Genomic DNA, 18680 nt, shown 5'->3' on the forward strand with positions numbered 1-18680 from the left:
AGTGACAGTGGTGTCCTGGGAAGAAAGTGTCCTGTGTTTAAATAAATCTGCGAAACACTGCTTGTTCGCACAGTGCTGATTCTGAGCGCTTCCAGCATCCTGAGCACCAAGGTAGCACTTTAAAGTGTTACCACGTTTAAGGGGCACCTGGCTGGCTCAGTTGGTAAAGCATGCAACTCTTAATCTCAGGGTTCAAACCCCACACTGGGTGTGGAGTTTACTTAAAAAGAAAGAGAAAGAAAAAGAAAGAAAGAAAGAAAGTTACCACATTTAATCCTCACAAGGACTCTGCTGAGCCGTGTTCTTACCACCCCCCCAACCCCCCCAACCCCCCCGCTTTCTACAGGGGGAAGCACTGAGCTGAGTGCTTATCCAGAGGCAGAGTGTGATGCTCGGCAAGCTGCGCGGAGGATTCAGTCTTCCTCCTGAGTCAGTGGCCCAGAGGGCAGGACAAATAGCCTAATCACCCTGGTGGTGGGGGGGGGTGGGGGTGGGTGGTTGCATTTCCAAAACCTAGGGGAAAGGGAGCTGGCAAAGGTAGGAAGCCTGATCCAGACGCCTACCTGGCACCCTGGCTGAAGGGGTCTGGTAGGGGCTCATAGACAGGGGGTACAGGAGACAGAAACTGAGAGAGACAGAGGGGGTGCTAGGGGGAGGAAGGAAAGGAGATGGTGAAGAGAGAGAGAAAGGGAGAGAGAAAGTCAAAGAGAGGATGGACATGGATGGAGAGGCAGAGAAACACAATATCCTGTCTGCCAATGTCTATATGGCTTTGTTCATAATTGCAAAAAACTGGAAACAATCCAAACAATAGCAGGTGAATGGATCAACAAACTGGCACATCCAGACAATGGGACCCTCCTCAGCAGTAAGAAGGAATGAGCTATTGATTGAATCTCATGCTAAGTGAGAGAAACCAGACTCAAAAGGCTCCATGCTCTATGATTCCTTTTATATGATTCTGGAAAAGGCAGGGGCAGAACACAGAGCCATGGTGGCCAGGGACTGGCATGGACTACAAAGGGGCGTAAAGGAATTCTGGGGGGTGAGGGAGATGATCTGCTTCCCAACTGTGGTGGTGGCTCTATGAGATTTGTCAAAACTCGAAAACACGAAAAAGGGTGAATTTTACTGTATGTAAATCATACCTCAAGAAACTTGCCCAAACAAGGACAGAGGAAAGAGAGGGGAGGCTGGAGGTCAGGAGGAAGGCAGAGAGGGAGAGGAAAGACAGCACAGGGAAGAGGGCCTTAGTAGGTAGGGAACTGCAAGGGTGGTAAGAACCCCTGCTTCCGCCATGGCCACAGCCCTACCAGCTCATAGTGGGGGTTTTCCCAGGGCCAGGGGCCCTGATCCAGGAATCTCCCCCCTTTCAGCCTGGGAGCTCTGTCTCTACTGGTGGGGGGATGTGGTCTTGGGCTTGGGCCATCCCTGGACCACAAGGCTTGAGCCCCCACTGTAGCCCTGCCTTAGGGAGTGCCCATACTCCCGCCCCAGATCCTGTTACCAGGATACTGCAGGGGAAAGCATTTCCTGCCTAGATGACTTGGCAGCTCCCACTGCCATGGAGACCAGCTTGGAAGCTGGGAGGGCCTCAGTCTCCTTGGGCTGCTCTGACCCACAGGCGGGAGGAAGAGGAAGCCAAAGGGACCCCTCTACACCGGTGGGGTCCAGCCCCAAGGGTAGCCAAGCAAGGACCTAAGCCCGGATCCACCCACCCATTCCCACACACATACACATTTCCTGGCAGTGCCATCCCTCCCTGAATAGATCTCAGCCGTAGATCCTTCCTTAGTTGGAAAGTTGGGGGTTAGGGGATCAAAGCCCCCACATCTGTCTCCTCTCCCCTGCAGCCATGTTTATCAAAGTGATGTTTGGAGGTAAGTGGGGTCCCCTGTCCCTCAGATGGGTAGGGGGGTGGTACATTCAGAAGCTTGCTTCCCTTTGCCCTGGGGAGATTGGGGAGGCAGTGTGGGGAAGAGGGATGCACTTGCATAAGAGGATGGGGGTGGTTAGGGAAACAGCTCTGTGAAGAAGCAGACAGAATGCTTGGAATCCCTTGAGGGGCAACCCTGATGGCTGGGTCCTGGGAAGTTCCCACGGGCTCCTCTAGAAGAGCACCCACCACATCACCATGGGGTGTGTTTTTAAATTACACAATCTCTTAATTCGGTCAGTGGTCCTCAAGCTTCAGGGTACATCAGGCGCAGATTTCCTGACTTCTGGTGGCAGGTGGGCCCGGGATGGGAGGTGGGGGTTCCAGTGCTGGAGGGAGGTCTTGTGCAGAGGCAGCGTTGGAGTGGGAGGGGGGCATCCAGTGCAGGAGGCAAGAGCTGTGTGCCCTGGTCACCAGCATCTCAAGAGATGGATGGAGGAGTGTACAGTCTTAATCCTGGAGTCCTATTCCCTGCTCTGGTTAGAGAAGAGATGGGAGACAGATGGTCCCAGATCGGGGGGAAGCAGAGGGTACCATTTGCTCACCTCTGCCCCGCCCCTACAGCTGGCTGCTGGGAGCTGGTGAACACTTGGTGCAGCCCGGTGACCCTCACCGCCCACTTGAGGCAGAGGGGGCAGGTGCCCCCAGATGGTGAGGGGGCAGGGAGGGGTGCTGGGGAGGAGGGGCCGAGGGCTCTCCAGGCAGAGGTACCAGCCCTGCCTTCCCTCCCTCTCTGCCTTCCCAGCGGTCATTGCCCTCCTGGCTGAGGATGGGCACTTTGTGAGTCTGGATGAGGGACTGGAGGAAGGGGCTTCCCAGGCCCCTTCCATGGGCAGTGCCCTGCTGCAGGAGCGTGGGACCTATGTCCTCGTGCAGATCATCAGTAAGTGGGGCCCAAGATTTCCCCCTGGAGTTATGCTGGAATGTGAGAGGGGGGCAGCAGTTCCAGAGACCACCCAAGGCCCTGGCCAGCACCCCCTACTTTGGCCAGGACCTAGCCCCTGACCCTTCCCATCCAATGCCTTGTTGGCCCCAGCCAGGACCAGCAAACAGGTCCAGAGTGAGAGGTGGAGGTGGGGACCAGCAGGACAGTCAGGAATTGGTCTTCCTCCCTCCACAGAAGGGGAGGGTGGGGCCCCCACCCGCTATGAGTCCCTCCTGGAGAACCTGGATGACCAGTATCCAGAGCTAGCAGGTGAGTGTCACGGTTGAGCCCCAGGGGGAGGGTGCACCTTCTCCCCAGCACCCATAGGTAGGGCTTCCTGGGCCTTCCAGAGGAGCTTCGCTACCTGTCAGGCCTATATCCCATGAGTGATGGCCGGAAGAAGCGCACAAGCACTCGGCGTGGCCACCAGGAGCAAGGCCCCTCTTCAAGGCCACGAAGGATGGGCTCCCTGCCATCCAGGATCCGCTAGCTGGGGCCAGAAGCCAGCCAGGTAAGGAGGAGACATGGATACCTGGGGGGATGCTCACACCTAAAAGTCCCAGGGGACAGGCTATGTGTGCTGATACACCACAAACACCACCCCCACACCCTGCAAACACATATACACATAAATACCCACAAGGTGGAACACACTGCATGAAGAGACATCCCCACCACTCCACTAGACGGTAAGTAACCAAGGGCAGGGACGTCCTCAGTGCCCTGGAGATATTGAATAGAGCCTGGCACACAGTAGGTGCTCAATGCAGAGCTGAACTCAATGAAGGCAGCAGCCCAGAGCACATGATAGTGAGGTCTGCCTTGGGTTTGAAGGGCCTGCTTGTCTATTCCGGCAGGTCCTGTGATCTGGCACATCACAGCCAAGTGGCTGAGCTGGACTCTGATCCAAGGGGGTTGGCTGTGACCTCTGCCGTGTGTGATCAGGCCCAAACAGCAGCCCAGGGGCATTCTTCTTGCAGAATCTGGACTTACTGAGAAGTTGCATCAGCCCGAGGGGCAAGGTCACAGACCGGATGTGAGGCCACCAAGGGGGGCCCCCCAAGATGTGGGTGCAGAGAAAGGGATCCAGAGGCAGAGACAAGGAGGGTGAAGGAGGAAGCATCCCTGAGAGCAGGAGGCAACAAACAGGCTCGTCCTGGGATTCCAGTTCCCAGAGTCAGATGCCTTTGGGGTCCCTACTAATGCCTCACTCCTAACTGGACTGTCCAAGGTCATCAGATTACGACAGGGCTCCTCCCCCTCCCCCACCCAGATGTCATCTTAAGGTGAAGGAATTGCACCTCACAGTTGGGACATTCATCCGTGCTCCTTGACCCCACCCCAGCAGACAGGCTAGTGAGAGGGCACACAGCAGGCTATGGTCTAAAATAAACTCTTTTAATTGCACATTTGCGTCTCCGGTCATCTGTGGGGTAAGAAACCTCCTCCTCACTCCCAATCCCAGCTACATGGGTACAATCTGATGTCATGGTCCGGCTGTCGGTGAAGGGGTGAAGGTGGGTGCAGGGCTGGCTCACGGATCTGCACCAGTCCGCACCTGTCTCTTCAGGGCAGGGAGCTCAGACCTGCGGAGAGAGGAGTGGCACAGGCTGGTGGTCAGCCTGCAGGTGCAGGATGAGGGGCTGTCCCTCCCACTCCTGCCTGGGTCAGGGGCTGCTCACTCACCGTGGTTGTACTTGCACTGTTTCAGGGCCTCGCTGAAGCCCTCACACAGGGACAGGTCACTCTGAGAGGTGGAGCAGTCCAGGAACTGCTTGATCTCGTAGGCGCAGGGCCCCATCTGCAGGGGCTGGGGGCCAGTGCGGGTGGGAGCCTGGCGTATGTTAGAGGACGCAGCAATGTCAGCTCCAGGCTGGCACCCGAAAGTGGGCTCCAAAGCCGGGGGCTGCCGGCCGCTCCCCACCCCCCCAGCCCAGGTGCCCCTGGGATCCCTGGCAGGCTGACGGACTCAGACTGGCCTGCCCTGTCTAGCCCCAGCTGCTCCATCTGTGAAACAGAAGCAGCCCACAGCCCTGTCAAACCCACTCAGCTTATGCTAGTGCCGGTATGGACAGCATTTCCCAATTGCCTCATAATGGGCTCGCTGAGCAAGTAGGGCCTGAGGGAGGGAAAAGACTCTAGAAAAGCAAGGTGCTGTGGTTGTACTCTTGGAGTATAAGCCCCACCTCCACAAGTACTAGCAGCTTCCAGGCTCAGCCACAGCGATCCTCATGATCCCTGACCCTGCCACTAAGCCGCATTTGGCTCAGGACTGGTGGGGTGCCCAGTAGGGGAGAGGTGAGCAGGAAGTGGGCTCAGAGCTGCTGGCTACCCCCTTGCCCTTGGGATGCAGGGACTGTAGGGCAGAACCTGGGAATGGGACGAACAGGGCCTCAGAACTTCAACATCTCTCCCCTCCACTAGGGTTAGGTTACCTTGGGCCAGTCTCTGAACCGCTAAGGGCTTTGGTTTCCCCATTTTTAAAGGTCTGCTTGGTCCCTGGGAGTCTAGGGACCTTGGCCTCAGGAAAGGGGCTAGGAGAGCCTGCCTGTGAGTGACAGGAGGCCAAAAGCAGAGTGAGGAATATGAGTCCTGGGCCTGAGGCAACTCTGAACACGCCAGGGCACTTCTCACTGGACATTCCAGTAGCACCCTACTACATGACCCTTGTGGGAAGTCGGCCTCAGTTTCTCCTGAGCCCGCTGCTCACCTGCTGAGCGGCAGGCTGGGCGGGCTCTGAGCTCCCCCCGCTGAAGGCTCCGGTCAGGGCGCTACCCACGACGTGTCCCACAGCCGAGCCCACGGCCATCCCAGCAGCCGTGGACGCCATCTGCGCCATCAAGCCGGGCTGGCCCGACGGGGCCGGGGCCGCTGCAGCCGCCGAGGGCGGCGGGTGCGCGGGCGGGTGAACAGTGCGGCTGCGGGGTGGGGGGGGAAGTAGGGTTAATCCCGGCCGGACCCCTGAACTGGGGCCCCAGGGGCCTGCAGCTCCCGGACACGAACCCCGTCCTCCTCTTCCGTCCCAAGGGTGGGCGACCACAGTCCTAGACACGTGGTTGCGGCACCCCCGCCCCTCCCCCCACCAAGATGGCGCAGCAGCCGCCAAGGTCAAGCTATCGCGCCCTTGCAGGGGAGCGCCCGCGCTTCCCTAGCCGCCCCCCCCGCCCCTGTCCCGCTCACACCTGGCTGGCCGGGCGGCCGCGCTTCGGCTCCCCCGGGGCATGGTTGTGGCGGTGAGACTCGGCCAAGCGCAGGCGGAGACGGCGACAGTAGCAGCGGTTCTGTCTCGGGGACGAACGGGGCACCGCTAAACACCGCCGCCGCAAGGGGGCGGGGCCTAGGGGACACGCCTCCAGAGGGAGTCCCTGGGCGTCCGGCAGCCCTCACCTTCACCTCCGGGACCCGTCCCTTACAGCATCACCTCGTCTCAGTGCCCTTCTTAGCTGGCAGTGTTACCCTGCGGCCTCCCCGCGCCTGGCCCCAGCTGTGTGGGCCCTGGGGACACGGACCAATGGTGCAAAGTGCCGAGGGCTTACGCCGGGGCGTTGGGCCAAGTCCCTTCAAAAACCACCGCGGGGCGCAGGGAGTGGAGTTGGTTTGCTGTCCGAGAGCCAGGGCAGAAATAGACAGGGAGGCGACCGATTGAAGCCAGCAAGGGAGGGGCACGAGGCGCCAGGCCAGGCTCTGGTCCCCCTCCTACGGACTGGGTTTACCGACTACGACTTGGCCTCAGGGTCGCGGGCCGGGGGTGGAGGAGTGTGGAGGAATAGAGCTGGGAAGAAATACCCAGAGGAAGGCCTGGCGCGACCCGTACCCAGAACCCCCGCCAGGGGGCGTCCGGAGCCTCTCTTCGACTCCATCCCGGTTCAAAGGCGCTGCAACCCCGGGAAGCCTTGCGCAGCACCCTCCTGGGGTGGGATGAACCCCTCCTCCCCATGCGGCCCAGCACCCCGCCTGACACCCTACCCCGCAAAACGGATGCAGCGCCGGACAGTGACAGCGTTTACGGGACATACAAGCAGCATGCCCATTCCAAAGGTGCCCAGAGGCGTTTGCGCAGGTTTGAATCCTGTGGCCTCGCAATTTTACCACCTTGGTTCCAGGCCAAGGGAAGGGCGGAGGCATGGATTTAGGACGCTTCCCAACCCTTCAGGATCTTGAGGTTTATGTTTTTTTCTGAGTGATTTCTCGGTGACCGTATCATTACCCTTGGGCTGGGAGGAGCTCTGATTTCTTTACCCTTCCCTATCACCGTCCCCCGTGCGGGAGGGTTGGTGGGGGGAGGGAGGGCTTGTGGCACCAGGATTGTAGGGAGGATGAAATCACCCCAAGCAAAAGTGAGTCACTTTAAAGAAACAGATTGCTAACACTGCAGGTGGGTCTTGTGTCTCCTCTCCTGGCCCTCTAGGAGTCTCTGTGGAGCCTTCCTGGAGAGGCTATGAGGACTCCCTGGACTGGGACCTGGAGGGAAGAGCTGAGTGGGTCTGATTGCCCTCCTGTCCCTCTTGGACTCCTTCCCTTATTCGGCCCAGGCTGGGTGCCCACAGCCTCACCTTGCAGCTTCTCAGGACCCTGCCTGGCAGGATGGGAGCCACTACCTGGATCTGGGCTCTACACGGTTGCCCATGATGGAGCAGACGGCCCTGGTGAAGTGATGATGCCCCAGGTCATGAGAGTGGAAGATCCCTTCCAGAATATGGACACCACCCTCTCCTTTGATTTTTACCTCCTCTCTCTCAGTTCTCAGGAGGCTGGCCCCGAGGGCCCCTGTGGAGCACGTTAGTCTCTTGGGCAGCCGGTGCGTCCCCCCCACCTGCCACAGCCTGCTGATAGCACCTTCCCTCCCAACCCCCTCCACTTGCCGGCTGGTCTGGGAAAGACTGATCTGGTCCCTTCCTCTTGGGCCCTCAGTTTTCCCATTTATAAATTGTCTGTAGTTCTCTTCTAGGCTGGGGGGCTGGCCAGCCTCCTCGTTATGCCTCAATTTCCCTTGGGACACATCCCTTGTCTCAGCTATTGTACCAGCTAAGGCTGTAAGGGGTAGGAGAACTTGCCCATGGGAACAACCACCTGTCAAAGGCTAGCAGTAGGTCAGAGGTCAGGCCATCAGGGAGACCAGCTAGGGAAAGCCTTCCAAAGGTGGGAGTAGGGACCAGGAGGGGTGAAACCCAACTTCTCCAAGACTCCCCAAAGCACAGCGGGAAACTGAGGCACGGAGGAGCAGCAGCTAGCCTGGGTCACCCCGCACCAGGCCTCAGAGACGTCAGGCTCCGCCGGACCCCGGGAAGGACTGGGTCTCGGCCCCCGGCCCCAGCCGTGCCAGCCCCTCCCCGTCCACCTCCCCCACCCTGGCCGTGGCCACCGCGGGGAGAGTTTAGAACAAAAGGCGCGAGGGGCGGGACCGGGGCGGGCCAGGGGCGGGGCGGAGGCTATAAGGGGCGGTGGCCCGGCGCGGCCCAGCAGGCCCAGCAGCCCCGGGGCGGATGGCTCGGGCCGCCCGGCTCCGCGGCGCGGTCCTGCGCGCCCTCCTGCTCCCACTGGCGCTGTTGCTGCTCCCGCCGCCGCCGCTGCTGGCCTGGGCCCCGCGGCCCCCGGTGAGTGCCCGCCGCCGGTCGACCGCTGCTCGCCGAGGGGGTGTCGGGCACGCGGGCTGGGCCCAGTGGCCGAGCTGGACCCACGGGGGCGCCCGGGGTGGCCTGGAGTGGCCCGTTCCCCGAAACGCTTTCTGGGTCCCTGTGGACGTGAAAGATAGTGAGCTTCCCGTCCCCGGAGGTGTGTAAGTGGAGCCTGCGCCTGGATCGCTCAGGCTGGTGAGGCGGGACTCCGCGCTAGACGCACGCCCCCTCCCAGCGTGGGGACCTGCTCCTCGGCGTCCCAGCTGCAGATGCTGGGCTGTGTGCGGCGCCAGGTAGCAGAGGGAGTGGTTGCAGGGCCTCCTATTCATTCCGGGGACAAAGCCTCAGGCTGGTGTCAGCCTCCAGGTGTGTGGCCTCAGTGAGCACACCTCCAGGCGTGCAGTGAGCTGGAGGATTAAGGAAGAGCTGAGAGGGCAGCACTGCGCTGGGACAAATGGGGTCTGAGCCCAGAGGAGGTGGCAAAACCTGGGCACCTACAAGTGGCAAGTTTGGGAAGTGTGCAGCCAGGACAGCATGAGTGTGAGAGCTACGGGGAGGGTGTATGTGTGTGCATGTGTGTGCGTGTATGTGTGCCAGAGAAAGAAAGAAAGAAGAGCCGAGAGTGGGCAGCAGAGACCCTCAGAAAGGAAGAGGGTGGGGAGAGAAAGGGAAGAAAGAAGAATGTGTGATCAGGAGAGAAGACAGTCTGGGTGAGAGGGCAGCAGAGTGACTAGAGGAAAGGCAGGCACGGGGTGTTGTGTGATGGCCTGTGTGTGCCCAGCTGGGGCCTCGAGGAACCACTCACGAGGGTGGCCAGGCAGAGCCCGGGCAACCGCAGGCCCACAGGCCCCTTGGACCTTGGCTGTGGCATCCAGACAGCTCAGGCTAGGATGGGAGCATTAGGAGGTGCGACAGGCAAGAGTCCTAGGATGGTGAGGAGGGATCTCTGACCAGCTGGGCCCCCTCTGTCCAGTCACACCAGCCTTGCCCCACCCTGGCCAGCCTTGCCCCATCCTGGCTGTGGGAGCAGAAGAGGATAGGATGGGTGGGTTAGGGAAGGGGGGGCACCTCAGTCCGGAGGCTTTGCCTCTTCCCCAACTCCTCCCAGTCCCCTTGAACTTGGGGCAGAGTCCAGAATCCCCGTGGGTAGCCAGTTGACCCCCTGGGTTCAGGAATTGGAGATCTGGGTTTGAACCACGTGCCCTAGCTGAGTCCTTTTGTGTCTTAGGACCCCACCCCTCAGTCTTGGGGGGGGGTGGATAACAGTGCCCACTGCTGGGCACTGAGGATTAAATGAGGTCATGGGAGGAGAGGGCACAGCCAGTCAAACCAGACACACACTGTCACCTGTGACTGCCACTTTGATGCTCGTGCAGGGTCAGTTGGGGCCGGGTCTGAGCTAGGCTGTTGTCTGTCACTCTGAAGATATGCAGGGAGCATTTGGGGTCGCCTTCGCCGTGTTTATCCCCAGGCTGCCATCCGCAGGGCCAGGAAAGCTCTGTAAATATTTATCCATCCCAGTTCACAGCTTTCAGGACTGATGAAAGCCCTGCAGCCTGGTGGGACCGATGCTGCGTTCCCTCCTGGAGCCAGCAGGGGAGGGGGGCAGTGGATGGACCTGCCTGTTGCCTAGTGCATGGCTTGGGCAGGTTGCTTGACTTCTCTGAGCCTCAGAGGGGCGTGGTGCTCCACAGAACGGTGCGGTGATGCTCCCCATTCTTTCTCACCGCCTTACAAAGTGCCCTCCCATCAGGGTCGCCTCCTGCTGACTAGAGGGCAGAGCTGTTACTAATTATCCCCGATGGACCAATAGCAAACTGAGGCTCAGACTAGCCTGGCCTTACCCAGCAGTTTTCTGGTTTGGGGTCCTTTATCTCCCCTCTGTGGGGTGCCTCCCATTTCCTAGATTGGAAGTTGACCCAGGCGCTGACCCCAAGCCTCTAGTTCAGCCAGGAGACGGAGTCAGCTGAGAAGTTCCTCAAGTATGTTTGAGGCTGTGGTTTGGTGCCCCCAAGAAGAAGGTGGGGTGAGTGAGCTCAGTGCCCACCACAGGGCAGGCCAGGGGAAGCTCCTGTCTGAGGAGGAGGAAAAGGGAAGGCATCGGAAAAAGAAACACTTCTCAGGAATGTGGGTTTTGGAGATAGGCCAAGAGTTGAAGAGGTGGGGGGAGGGGGGCACTATTGGGGGGAAGGGAGGCACGAGCCCCAGGTCTAGGCCCAGCTCTTCTCTGACATGCTGTGTGACCCTGGGCAGTCCTTGACCTCTCTGGGCTCTGTTTCTTCCTCTGAGAAATGTGGTGGTGCCTGCTCCCCAGCCCTCCCAGGGCTACAGATGAGGCCAGGCATGGTCTGTGCCCACCACCTCATCTCACTGAATCCCAGAAGCCTTGGGAGGATGAAGCACACCTTAGGGATCAGCACGGGGCTTTGTGCCAGGCCTTGCAGTTAAGGTGCCTGACCCCAGGCCAGAAAAGACTCAGACAGACGAAGTGTGGGAGGTCTGCAGGGCAGGGAGCATGTGTCCCATTCCAGTAATGGGGAAACTGAGGCCAAGAGCCATTAAATGATGGGCTCCAAACACCCAATATTTGAAAGGTGACCTTGATTCTAACGCCTCCTGCTCACTCACTCCAAGACCAGTGAATGTGACATGGACAATGAGCCTGAGCCTCTGGCTTTGGGGGAGACCCTGCACCAGTCCCTCTTCTCTCGGCCTGCAAGCTCCCTGCTGCTAGCTGCAATTCTGTTTATGACTTAGTCTGGGAACTTTGGCAGGGCTGGCCCCCAGGCGAGCGCTGGGAGCTGTAGCACAGTTGACAAGAGCAGATTTCTGGGTGTGGGAGGGGAGGGCCCACAGGGGCAAGGAGCTGGGCCAGGGAAGAGGCTGCAGTAGGCAGGAGAGGAGGTTATTTAAAGCCCTCTGCTATGGTGCCATCCCCATTGGACAGAGATGTCAAAGCTAAAAAAGGGAAGGGACTTGCCCAGGGTCCTTCCCTCCAGGGTGACCGTGGCATAGGACTGGGGCCTCTGAATCTCAGACTGTGGCTCTTTCTGTTGGACTGGGAGAGTACTATGCTCCAGGGGTCTGGGCATGGACCTAGAGCTTCATGCGGGCAGGAGAGGAAGGGATGGTGTGTGTGTCCATTACCCACCCTCCCTCCATGGCCGGCTGCTCCAGGCCTCACTGGAGGGCAGAGGAGATGAGAGAATTCTGCACAGAGGTGTGAATAGAGCTGGTAGGCTGGGCCCTGGGCTGTCTGGGGCTCCCAGGGGACAGCCCAGTCCTGCCCTTTCCAGGGTTGGGTGAAGGAATCTGTTCATCCAGGAAGTCAAGGGGGCAGTGTGGGGAGGAGAAGGGGCAGGCTCTCATGGCTAGGCACACAGACCTGGGGTCCACATCCTCAATGTGAGACCTCGCTTATGTAACTTCCCCACCGTACTGGGGGTGTGGGGATGGAAGTTCAATGAGCTGACAGAGTGCCTGGGAAGTAGCAGGTGCTTAATAATTTCCCATTCCTTCTCTTCTGTCACCAAGGTGAGGCCAGCCTGGATCCCTCCTCCAGGGGAAGGGTGGCTCCAGCCTGAAGAGCACAGCAGAGGTAGCAGGTAGGGAGTGGGTTGTGAGCACAGAGAGCCTACCACCTGCCAGTTGTTACCTGGGCAAGTTGCTTAACTTCTTTGGGCTCTGTTTTCTCATCTGAGAAATGGGGGATGATGACAATGGAGTTAGTGAGAGATCCCATCAGGGGCTAAGAGCATGTCTGTGGAACTGTTGGTAGGGTCCTAGCCTAGATAAAGGTGAACCACAAGTGATAAGTACTTAACTAGCAGTAAGTCCAGTGTTGACCGGAACCTATAAGCCAGTGAGGCTGGGCTCTGCCAGATAACTAACCAAGCTCTGAAATTAGAAAGCTGGTCCAGGCTTCTTCTCATACCCCAGGTAGCTGTGTCCCTGGGTGTTGAGAAGACCCCTTCCTAGTGGGCTATTCTTGGGGTTGAGTTTGGGTGGCCCTGGGAGGTTGAGTTATTGGTGGCTCCAGAATTGGGAGATGGGGGGTGCTGGGACAGTGATCAGAGTCCTGGGATGCCTAGGGCCTGGGAGAGCTGCCAGAGGCTAACGGTGAGGGTGGAGCCTGCGTGGCCTGGCTCCCACCCCAAATATGGCTATGGGGAGGCCCCAGCCACCCAGACCAGCCAGCCCCAGACCAGACAGGCACTTAGTCTCTAACAAATAGCATGGCTCCATGCCTCTCCAGCTTTGCGTAGTATCCCTAGCCTAGCCTTTGCCTCCCGCCTGGGACACCAGAGTCCTCACCTGGCCCCGCCCGTGCCCTTACTAGGTGACCTTGAAGGGTCTCCCAACCTCCCCGAGCTTCTGTTTTTAAGGTATGAGAACTGTGACCCCCGCCCTGGATGTTGCAGAGGGTGGGAGCTCCAGGTCAGAATCCCCATCTGTGGTGCTGGGGCTCCAGCAGGTCAGGGCTGGGTGGGCCTGGGCATCTGGTAATTGTCTGTCTCCCCACCCCACCCCACCCCCGCCCACACATGGATAACACTGGGGAGGTATTCTCCCCATTTGTCAGGTGAGCAAATCAAGGCTGCGCTGCAGGGCTGCAGCTCTTCCACACTTGGGAGTGGTGGTAGTGGGTGTCCTGGGTGGGAGCCCATTCAGGTAACAGGAGAGGGCGGAGTTGGTGTGGCCATGGGAGGAGGGGGGAGGCAGGAAGAAAGGAAGGGGAAAGAGTATTTGCTGGGTTAGGGGCCAGTAGGGGGAGCAGGGTGAGTTCCTGGGTGAGTGTGGAGAGTAGTCCAGGGCTATACCCTGACCCAGACCTTACTGGCCTAAGGGGCTGGATAGGCAGCCCAGGCCCTCCAGGAGGGGGCAGGAAGGCAGCAGGATGCCTCAGAACAAGGCCTCAGGAAATCTGAGCCAGTCCATGTCAAGGGGCCCTGCCGTGTGATGGCTTGCACACCTCGCCCTCAGTTTGCCCATCCACAGGATGGGCTGGGGTTGAGCATGGGTATGCTGATGGGCCATGAGGACCCGGGGCCTGATCAAGCCTTTGCATCCTATCTCCTGCCCAGGATGCATACCGCCGCCACCCTATGAGGAAGGGGCCACAGCCTTGGCATGAAGCTGCTCCTGGCAGCCTGGCACCTGCCCCTACCGCCCAGGAGACTCCCCAGCCTGCCAGCACCCCCAGACCTCCCCGCTGCGGTGTGCCTGACCCGCCTGAAGGGCTGAGTGCCCGCAACCGACAAAAGCGGTTTGTGCTGTCAGGCGGGCGCTGGGAAAAAACGGACCTCACCTACAGGTAGGGGCCAGCGGCTATTCGAGCAGGCTCTAGACCTCTACCTGTGTGTCTGTGTGTGAACTGCCACCCTCTTCTGCTTCTTGACACATGCGCTGGAGCTAGATCTCTGTGGTTCACAGACCTGTGTGTCCACTGACCCCCGAGCCATCCGTGGACCAACTCCCTAAACCCCAACTTAGATGCACACACAGGCAACACCCTACCACAGCCAGGCCTGCCCACGGCGGAGGGGCAGTAGGTCTGTCAACATGTCAAGTCTCAGTACACAGCTGGTGGCTCCATCGACATGTGGGGCATGGCCTCAGTCACCCAGGCAACCTCTAGTGGGGACCTAGTAAGTGCCAGGCCCTGGGACTCTGCGGTAAATGAAGGAAACATGGCCTGCCCTCTCGGGGAGCTAGGCATTCACCATGTCAGTGTTCAGACCTACCATCAGTACTTGGAATCCATGCGGGTGGGAACGGTGGTGAGCGAGCAGGACAGGTCACGCTTGGAGTGACGCAGAAGCTGAGCTTCTGCAGGTGGGGAGTTGGCCGGGACAGAAAGCATGTGAAGGATGATGGTGTCACACAGATCGGAGCTCAGAAATGTCCTGGATGGGGAACTGAAACCAAGGTGGGGTCAAGGGGCCTGGGTCTCCCCACAGTGAGTGGCACAATCAGGTCTAGAAAGTGGGTCTTGGGGCTCCTGGTTCTGCATTCTTTCCACCAAATGCAGACACCTATGTGCACCAAAGGACATACAAACCCACACAAAGATGTTCCCCCGTGGAAGAGGGACCGCAGCTGAGGCCCAGAGCACACCTGGCTTGTGTCCCACGTGCATGCATCCCCACTGAGCATCCAGGGGCAACTCCTGGCCCATCAGCCAGCAGGGGGCTGTCCCAAGCGAGGCCCAGGCCCCTCCTCCTCCCCCCAGGATCCTTCGGTTCCCGTGGCAGCTGGTACGGGAGCAGGTACGGCAGACGGTGGCAGAGGCCCTACGGGTGTGGAGCGAGGTGACACCACTCACCTTCACCGAGGTGCATGAGGGCCATGCTGACATCATGATCGACTTTACCAGGTGAACCAGTGGCCTAAGACCCCGCCAGGCACCAGCCCCACCGGTCAGTAGCCACTGACTCTGCCCCACCCACCCGCAGGTACTGGCATGGGGACAACCTGCCATTTGATGGGCCTGGAGGCATCCTGGCTCATGCCTTTTTCCCCAAGACCCACCGAGAAGGAGATGTCCACTTCGACTATGACGAGACCTGGACTATCGGGAACAACCAGGGTACGGGCTGGGGACCCGTTTTCCATATGGGGCAACTGAAGATCATAACGAATGGGGACAAGTCCTTGAGCTGGGCTCTGGGGCTTGGGTGTCCTTGCGGCAGGAAGTTTGGGGATTGCTGGGTTATCTCCCTTTTTCAGGCACAGACCTCCTGCAGGTGGCGGCCCATGAATTTGGCCACGTGCTGGGACTGCAGCACACGACGGCTGCCAAGGCACTTATGTCCCCTTTCTACACCTTCCGCTACCCGCTGAGCCTCAGTCCAGATGACCGCAGGGGCATCCAGCACCTCTATGGCCAACCCCGACCAGCCCCCACCTCCAGTCCCCCAGCTGTGGGCCCGCAGGCTGGGGTGGACACTAACGAGATTGCCCCCCTGGAGGTGAGGCTCTGCTCCCAGCTCCCTGCACCCTCTGGCCTCCGTGGCTCCGATGTGGGCTCTTTCTTAGCCCTTCTCTCCCATGCCAGCCGGAAGCCCCACCAGACGCCTGCGAGATTACCTTTGATGCAGTCTCTACCATCCGTGGCGAGCTCTTCTTCTTCAAGGCGGGCTTTGTGTGGCGGCTACGTGGGGGCCGGCTGCAGCCTGGCTACCCTGCACTGGCTTCTCGTCACTGGCAGGGACTGCCCAGCCCCGTGGATGCAGCCTTGGAAGATGCCCAGGGCCACATCTGGTTCTTCCAAGGTGAGGGGGAGGGCGTTCCTGCTCAGGAGACTTCCAGGAGCCAGGAACATCATGGCCAAGGAGAGGGCCCGCCAGCCAGACATACTGGGCAGGGGGAGGGTGCCCTGAAGCCTGAGGGCCAAGGGAGAGCATGGCTCACTTCTCCAGGTGCAGCTGGGAGGCTCCCAGAGGAGATGGCTCTCAAGATGGGAGTAGAATAGAAGTATTACCAGTGGGCCATGCATCAGTGCATTCAACCCTTGAAGCCTGGGTGATTAGTATGCCTGTTCTAGAGATGAGATCTCTGGGGAGTAGATGTGGTGAAGCGACTCGCCTGAGGGCACAGTGTGGAAAAGACAGAGCAGGGATTCCATCTAGTTCTGGCAACCCCAGAGCATGTGCTGTAACTTTCAACTGGGAGAGACAAGAGCCTGGAACATTCTAGTGGCAGGGACTTCAGCAACAGAGGCCCAAGCCTGCCGTGGCACGGGTAGGGCCCAGGGACTGGTCAGAAGCACTTGTCGCAGGTAGCTAAATTCCAGGGGATGGAGTGGGGTGGGAGCTCAGGAGGCCTCCTTCCTGTCTAGAATGAAAGGTACCTCCCAGAGCACGCATCACCCCAGCTTATCCCCACTGGCTCTGACTTCCCTCTGGGGATAAAGGGTGCCGAGCAGGATTACTGGCCCAAGTGTTTTATGGACAAGGAAACCGAGGCTGGGGAAGTCTGTGGCAGTGGGGGTGGCCACATGGGTCCCCAGGGGTTGGGCACAGCAGTTGGACAGCTCCATTGCAGCCTCCCCTCTCCGGCAGGTGCTCAGTACTGGGTGTATAATGGCGAGAAGCCAGTCCTGGGCCCTGCACCCCTCTCTGAGCTGGGCCTGCTGGGGTCCCCCATCCAGGCCGCCTTGGCCTGGGGCCCCGAGAAGAACAAGATCTACTTCTTCGGAGGCGGAGACTACTGGCGCTTCCACCTCAGCACCCGCCGAGTGGACAGCCCCGTGCCCCGCCGGGCCACTGACTGGCGAGGGGTGCCCTCTGAGATCGACGCCGCCTTCCGAGATGCTGACGGTGCGTTGGGGTGGAGAGGCTGGTATGAGTGGTGCAAGAGCCACGTCTCCCACCCGGTGGTGGCTGGGCCTTAGCTCCTCATCATAGGTCCTCTGTCCAGTGCTTTCCCCATCCACCCTCCTCCTTGCGCCAGGCCAGTGCTATGCCCCCATGCTACAGATGGGAAGACTGAGGGCCAGAGTCATAACTGGTAAAATAATAACTGCTGCATGCTGAGGACCGATGATGTTCTAGGCACAATGCTAAGCTCCCTGTGTGTCTCTGGCAGTTCTCAGAACAGCCCTCTAACATAACACCTGCTACGAAGCCAGTTTCGAGAGGGGCAAACAGAGATTCAGGTGATGAGGGCCACTCAGGTGGATCATGGGGAACCAAGCCTCCCACCCAGGCAGTGCCTGCCCCTAACCACCGAACCACCTGGCTGGCCTCCCACAATCTCAAAGGACTAGAGTAGGACTGACTTGCAGTCCAGACTTTCTCCCCCGTACCCCCAAGCTTGCTTCTGTGCTCTCCCACCTCAGGACCTGCTGGCAGAGCAATCCTGTGGTGGCTCTGGGGCTCTGGGTCACCTGCATGGTCCACCTTGCCTCAGGATGTCTGTCTATAGTCTGGCTGGCAGGTACAGGAGTAGACTGACATGGGGGGGGGGCGGGGAAGGGGTGTGGTGAGGGGAGGGAGCCTTGCTTTCCCGGGTTGAGTTTCTGAGACTCCAGGCATCTGTCAAGCTGGACAACAGTCCAGCTTAGACCTGGGGGCAGGTAGGATTCTGAAGGATGGAAAGTTCTGGAATGGCCACCCTGTGGCCTGCAGGTTTCAAGGAATTCAATAGTGGTCAAGCCCTGGCAATCTGACCTCCCCCTGTGCCTGTCCCTGGGCACATCCTGACTGGCAGGTGCAGGGCCCAGTGTCTACTCACCCCAGCCTGACCCTCCTCTCTCCTCAGGCTATGCCTACTTTCTGCGCGGTCGCCTCTATTGGAAGTTCGACCCTGTGAAGGTGAAGGCCTTGGAGGGCTTCCCCCGCCTCGTGGGCCCTGACTTCTTCGGCTGTACCGAGCCTGCCAACACTTTCCACTAACCATAACTTCTCTCAGGGCTCCTGACCCCTGCCAGGCCACTGATATCGGATAGAGACCAGTGGCCATCTTTGTGGCTGTGGGCTCAGGCACAGGATAGAGCCTGTGTTTCCTCAGGGGGGTGGGGAGGGGGTGCTGTCATCTTGACAACTGCAGGGAGGGCCACGCAGGTCGTGGTCACCTGCCAGCAACTGTCTCAGACTGGGCAAGGAGACGCTGGTGTTCCTTGAGGGTGAGGGTTTTCTCAGGCCAGCCCCACTCAACCTGTGCAGGTCACAGTCAAACCCTGCTGCCCTCAGTCTCCATCCCTGTCCCTCAGGTTAGCACCTCAGCAGGGCTGGGGGAACTGAAGCCCTTATTCTGTCCCTGCTGTGAGGTCCCTGCAGGGTGCTGGCACAGGGGGGCCCTTCTGCCTTTTCCTGAGAGGTCAGCTCTGGGTAGGTGCTTGGAACTGGCTGCTTTCTAGTTGGTGATCCTAGAGATGTGTTCCCCAGGATGCAGGCCAAAAGGTCCAGAGTCAGCTGGGGGAGGGGGGTGTTTCCTGCTAGAGACCCGGGCCCTGGAAGCCCCAACATACCTCAATCCTGTCTTGGGCTAAATCCTTCCCAGCCCTCATTCCAGCACTGGGACCCTCCAAAGTCATGTAAATGTGTGTACAGTGTATACAAAGCCTTTTTTTTTTCTACTGAGGACTGTCATTAAATATGGTTATTTTCTACTTGCCTGCCTGAGTTCTTTCTGTAACTATGAGGCCAGGAGGGGAAAAGAGCTGGGGAGGTGGGAGCGGACTCAGGACCTACTCCACCCA

At 59.4% G+C, this 18680-nt stretch overlaps 3 protein-coding genes across 5 annotated transcripts; 2 read left to right on the forward strand and 1 right to left on the reverse strand.

Moving 5' to 3' along the window:
• The first annotated feature begins 524 nt into the window (after nucleotides 1-524).
• On the forward strand, nucleotides 525-3961 carry CUNH22orf15 (chromosome unknown C22orf15 homolog). Its single transcript, XM_064578072.1, has 6 exons — nucleotides 525-1880; nucleotides 2501-2587; nucleotides 2682-2819; nucleotides 3057-3131; nucleotides 3212-3372; nucleotides 3719-3961. Exons 1-5 carry the CDS (start codon nucleotides 1856-1858, stop codon nucleotides 3349-3351), a joined length of 465 nt encoding a protein of 154 aa, XP_064434142.1. The 5' UTR covers nucleotides 525-1855; the 3' UTR covers nucleotides 3352-3372; nucleotides 3719-3961.
• Nucleotides 3962-4238: 277 nt separating this feature from the next.
• Nucleotides 4239-6318, reverse strand: CHCHD10 (coiled-coil-helix-coiled-coil-helix domain containing 10). The gene is made up of 4 exons (XM_045887201.3): nucleotides 6044-6318; nucleotides 5572-5779; nucleotides 4548-4695; nucleotides 4239-4447 (listed from the first exon to the last, which is right to left on the reverse strand). Exons 1-4 carry the CDS (start codon nucleotides 6082-6084, stop codon nucleotides 4428-4430), a joined length of 417 nt encoding a protein of 138 aa, XP_045743157.1. The 5' UTR covers nucleotides 6085-6318; the 3' UTR covers nucleotides 4239-4427.
• A 1978-nt stretch (nucleotides 6319-8296) lies between these two features.
• On the forward strand, nucleotides 8297-18012 carry MMP11 (matrix metallopeptidase 11). Of its 3 annotated transcripts, XM_045887203.2 has the most exons (9): nucleotides 8332-8455; nucleotides 12011-12081; nucleotides 13561-13790; nucleotides 14709-14852; nucleotides 14932-15065; nucleotides 15206-15447; nucleotides 15534-15750; nucleotides 16540-16797; nucleotides 17741-18012. In XM_045887203.2, exons 3-9 carry the CDS (start codon nucleotides 13582-13584, stop codon nucleotides 17872-17874), a joined length of 1338 nt encoding a protein of 445 aa, XP_045743159.1. In that variant the 5' UTR covers nucleotides 8332-8455; nucleotides 12011-12081; nucleotides 13561-13581; the 3' UTR covers nucleotides 17875-18012. The 3 variants fall into 3 exon arrangements, 2 of the variants coding, with proteins under 2 accessions (XP_045743158.1, XP_045743159.1); XR_008507065.2 differs by lacking the exon at nucleotides 12011-12081 and having other exon boundaries at nucleotides 8297-8455; nucleotides 16629-16797; nucleotides 17741-17879; XM_045887202.2 differs by lacking the exon at nucleotides 12011-12081 and having other exon boundaries at nucleotides 8297-8455.
• The last annotated feature ends 668 nt before the right edge of the window (nucleotides 18013-18680 follow it).

This window comes from Mirounga angustirostris, unplaced genomic scaffold (assembly GCF_029215605.1).
Source record: "Mirounga angustirostris isolate CCGP_5_RB_7025 unplaced genomic scaffold, mMirAng1.0.hap1 SCAF_14, whole genome shotgun sequence".
NCBI classification, from domain to species: Eukaryota; Metazoa; Chordata; class Mammalia; order Carnivora; family Phocidae; genus Mirounga; species Mirounga angustirostris.

Coding starts and splice junctions, on each gene's coding strand:
- CUNH22orf15 (XM_064578072.1), top strand. CDS start 1,856: ATGTTTATCAAAGTGATGTTTGGAG. Junction 2,588..2,681: donor GGGGCAGGTGCCCCCAGATG/GTGAGGGGGCAG, acceptor CTGCCTTCCCAG/CGGTCATTGCCCTCCTGGCT. Junction 2,820..3,056: donor TGTCCTCGTGCAGATCATCA/GTAAGTGGGGCC, acceptor CTCCCTCCACAG/AAGGGGAGGGTGGGGCCCCC.
- CHCHD10 (XM_045887201.3), bottom strand. CDS start 6,084: ATGCCCCGGGGGAGCCGAAGCGCGGCCGCCCGGCCAGCCAG. Junction 5,780..6,043: donor GCGGCCGCCCGGCCAGCCAG/GTGTGAGCGGGA, acceptor CCCACCCCGCAG/CCGCACTGTTCACCCGCCCG. Junction 4,448..4,547: donor ACAGTGCAAGTACAACCACG/GTGAGTGAGCAG, acceptor CTCTCTCCGCAG/GTCTGAGCTCCCTGCCCTGA.
- MMP11 (XM_045887202.2), top strand. CDS start 8,345: ATGGCTCGGGCCGCCCGGCTCCGCGGCGCGGTCCTGCGCGCCCTCCTG. Junction 8,456..13,560: donor CCTGGGCCCCGCGGCCCCCG/GTGAGTGCCCGC, acceptor TCTCCTGCCCAG/GATGCATACCGCCGCCACCC. Junction 14,853..14,931: donor ATCATGATCGACTTTACCAG/GTGAACCAGTGG, acceptor ACCCACCCGCAG/GTACTGGCATGGGGACAACC.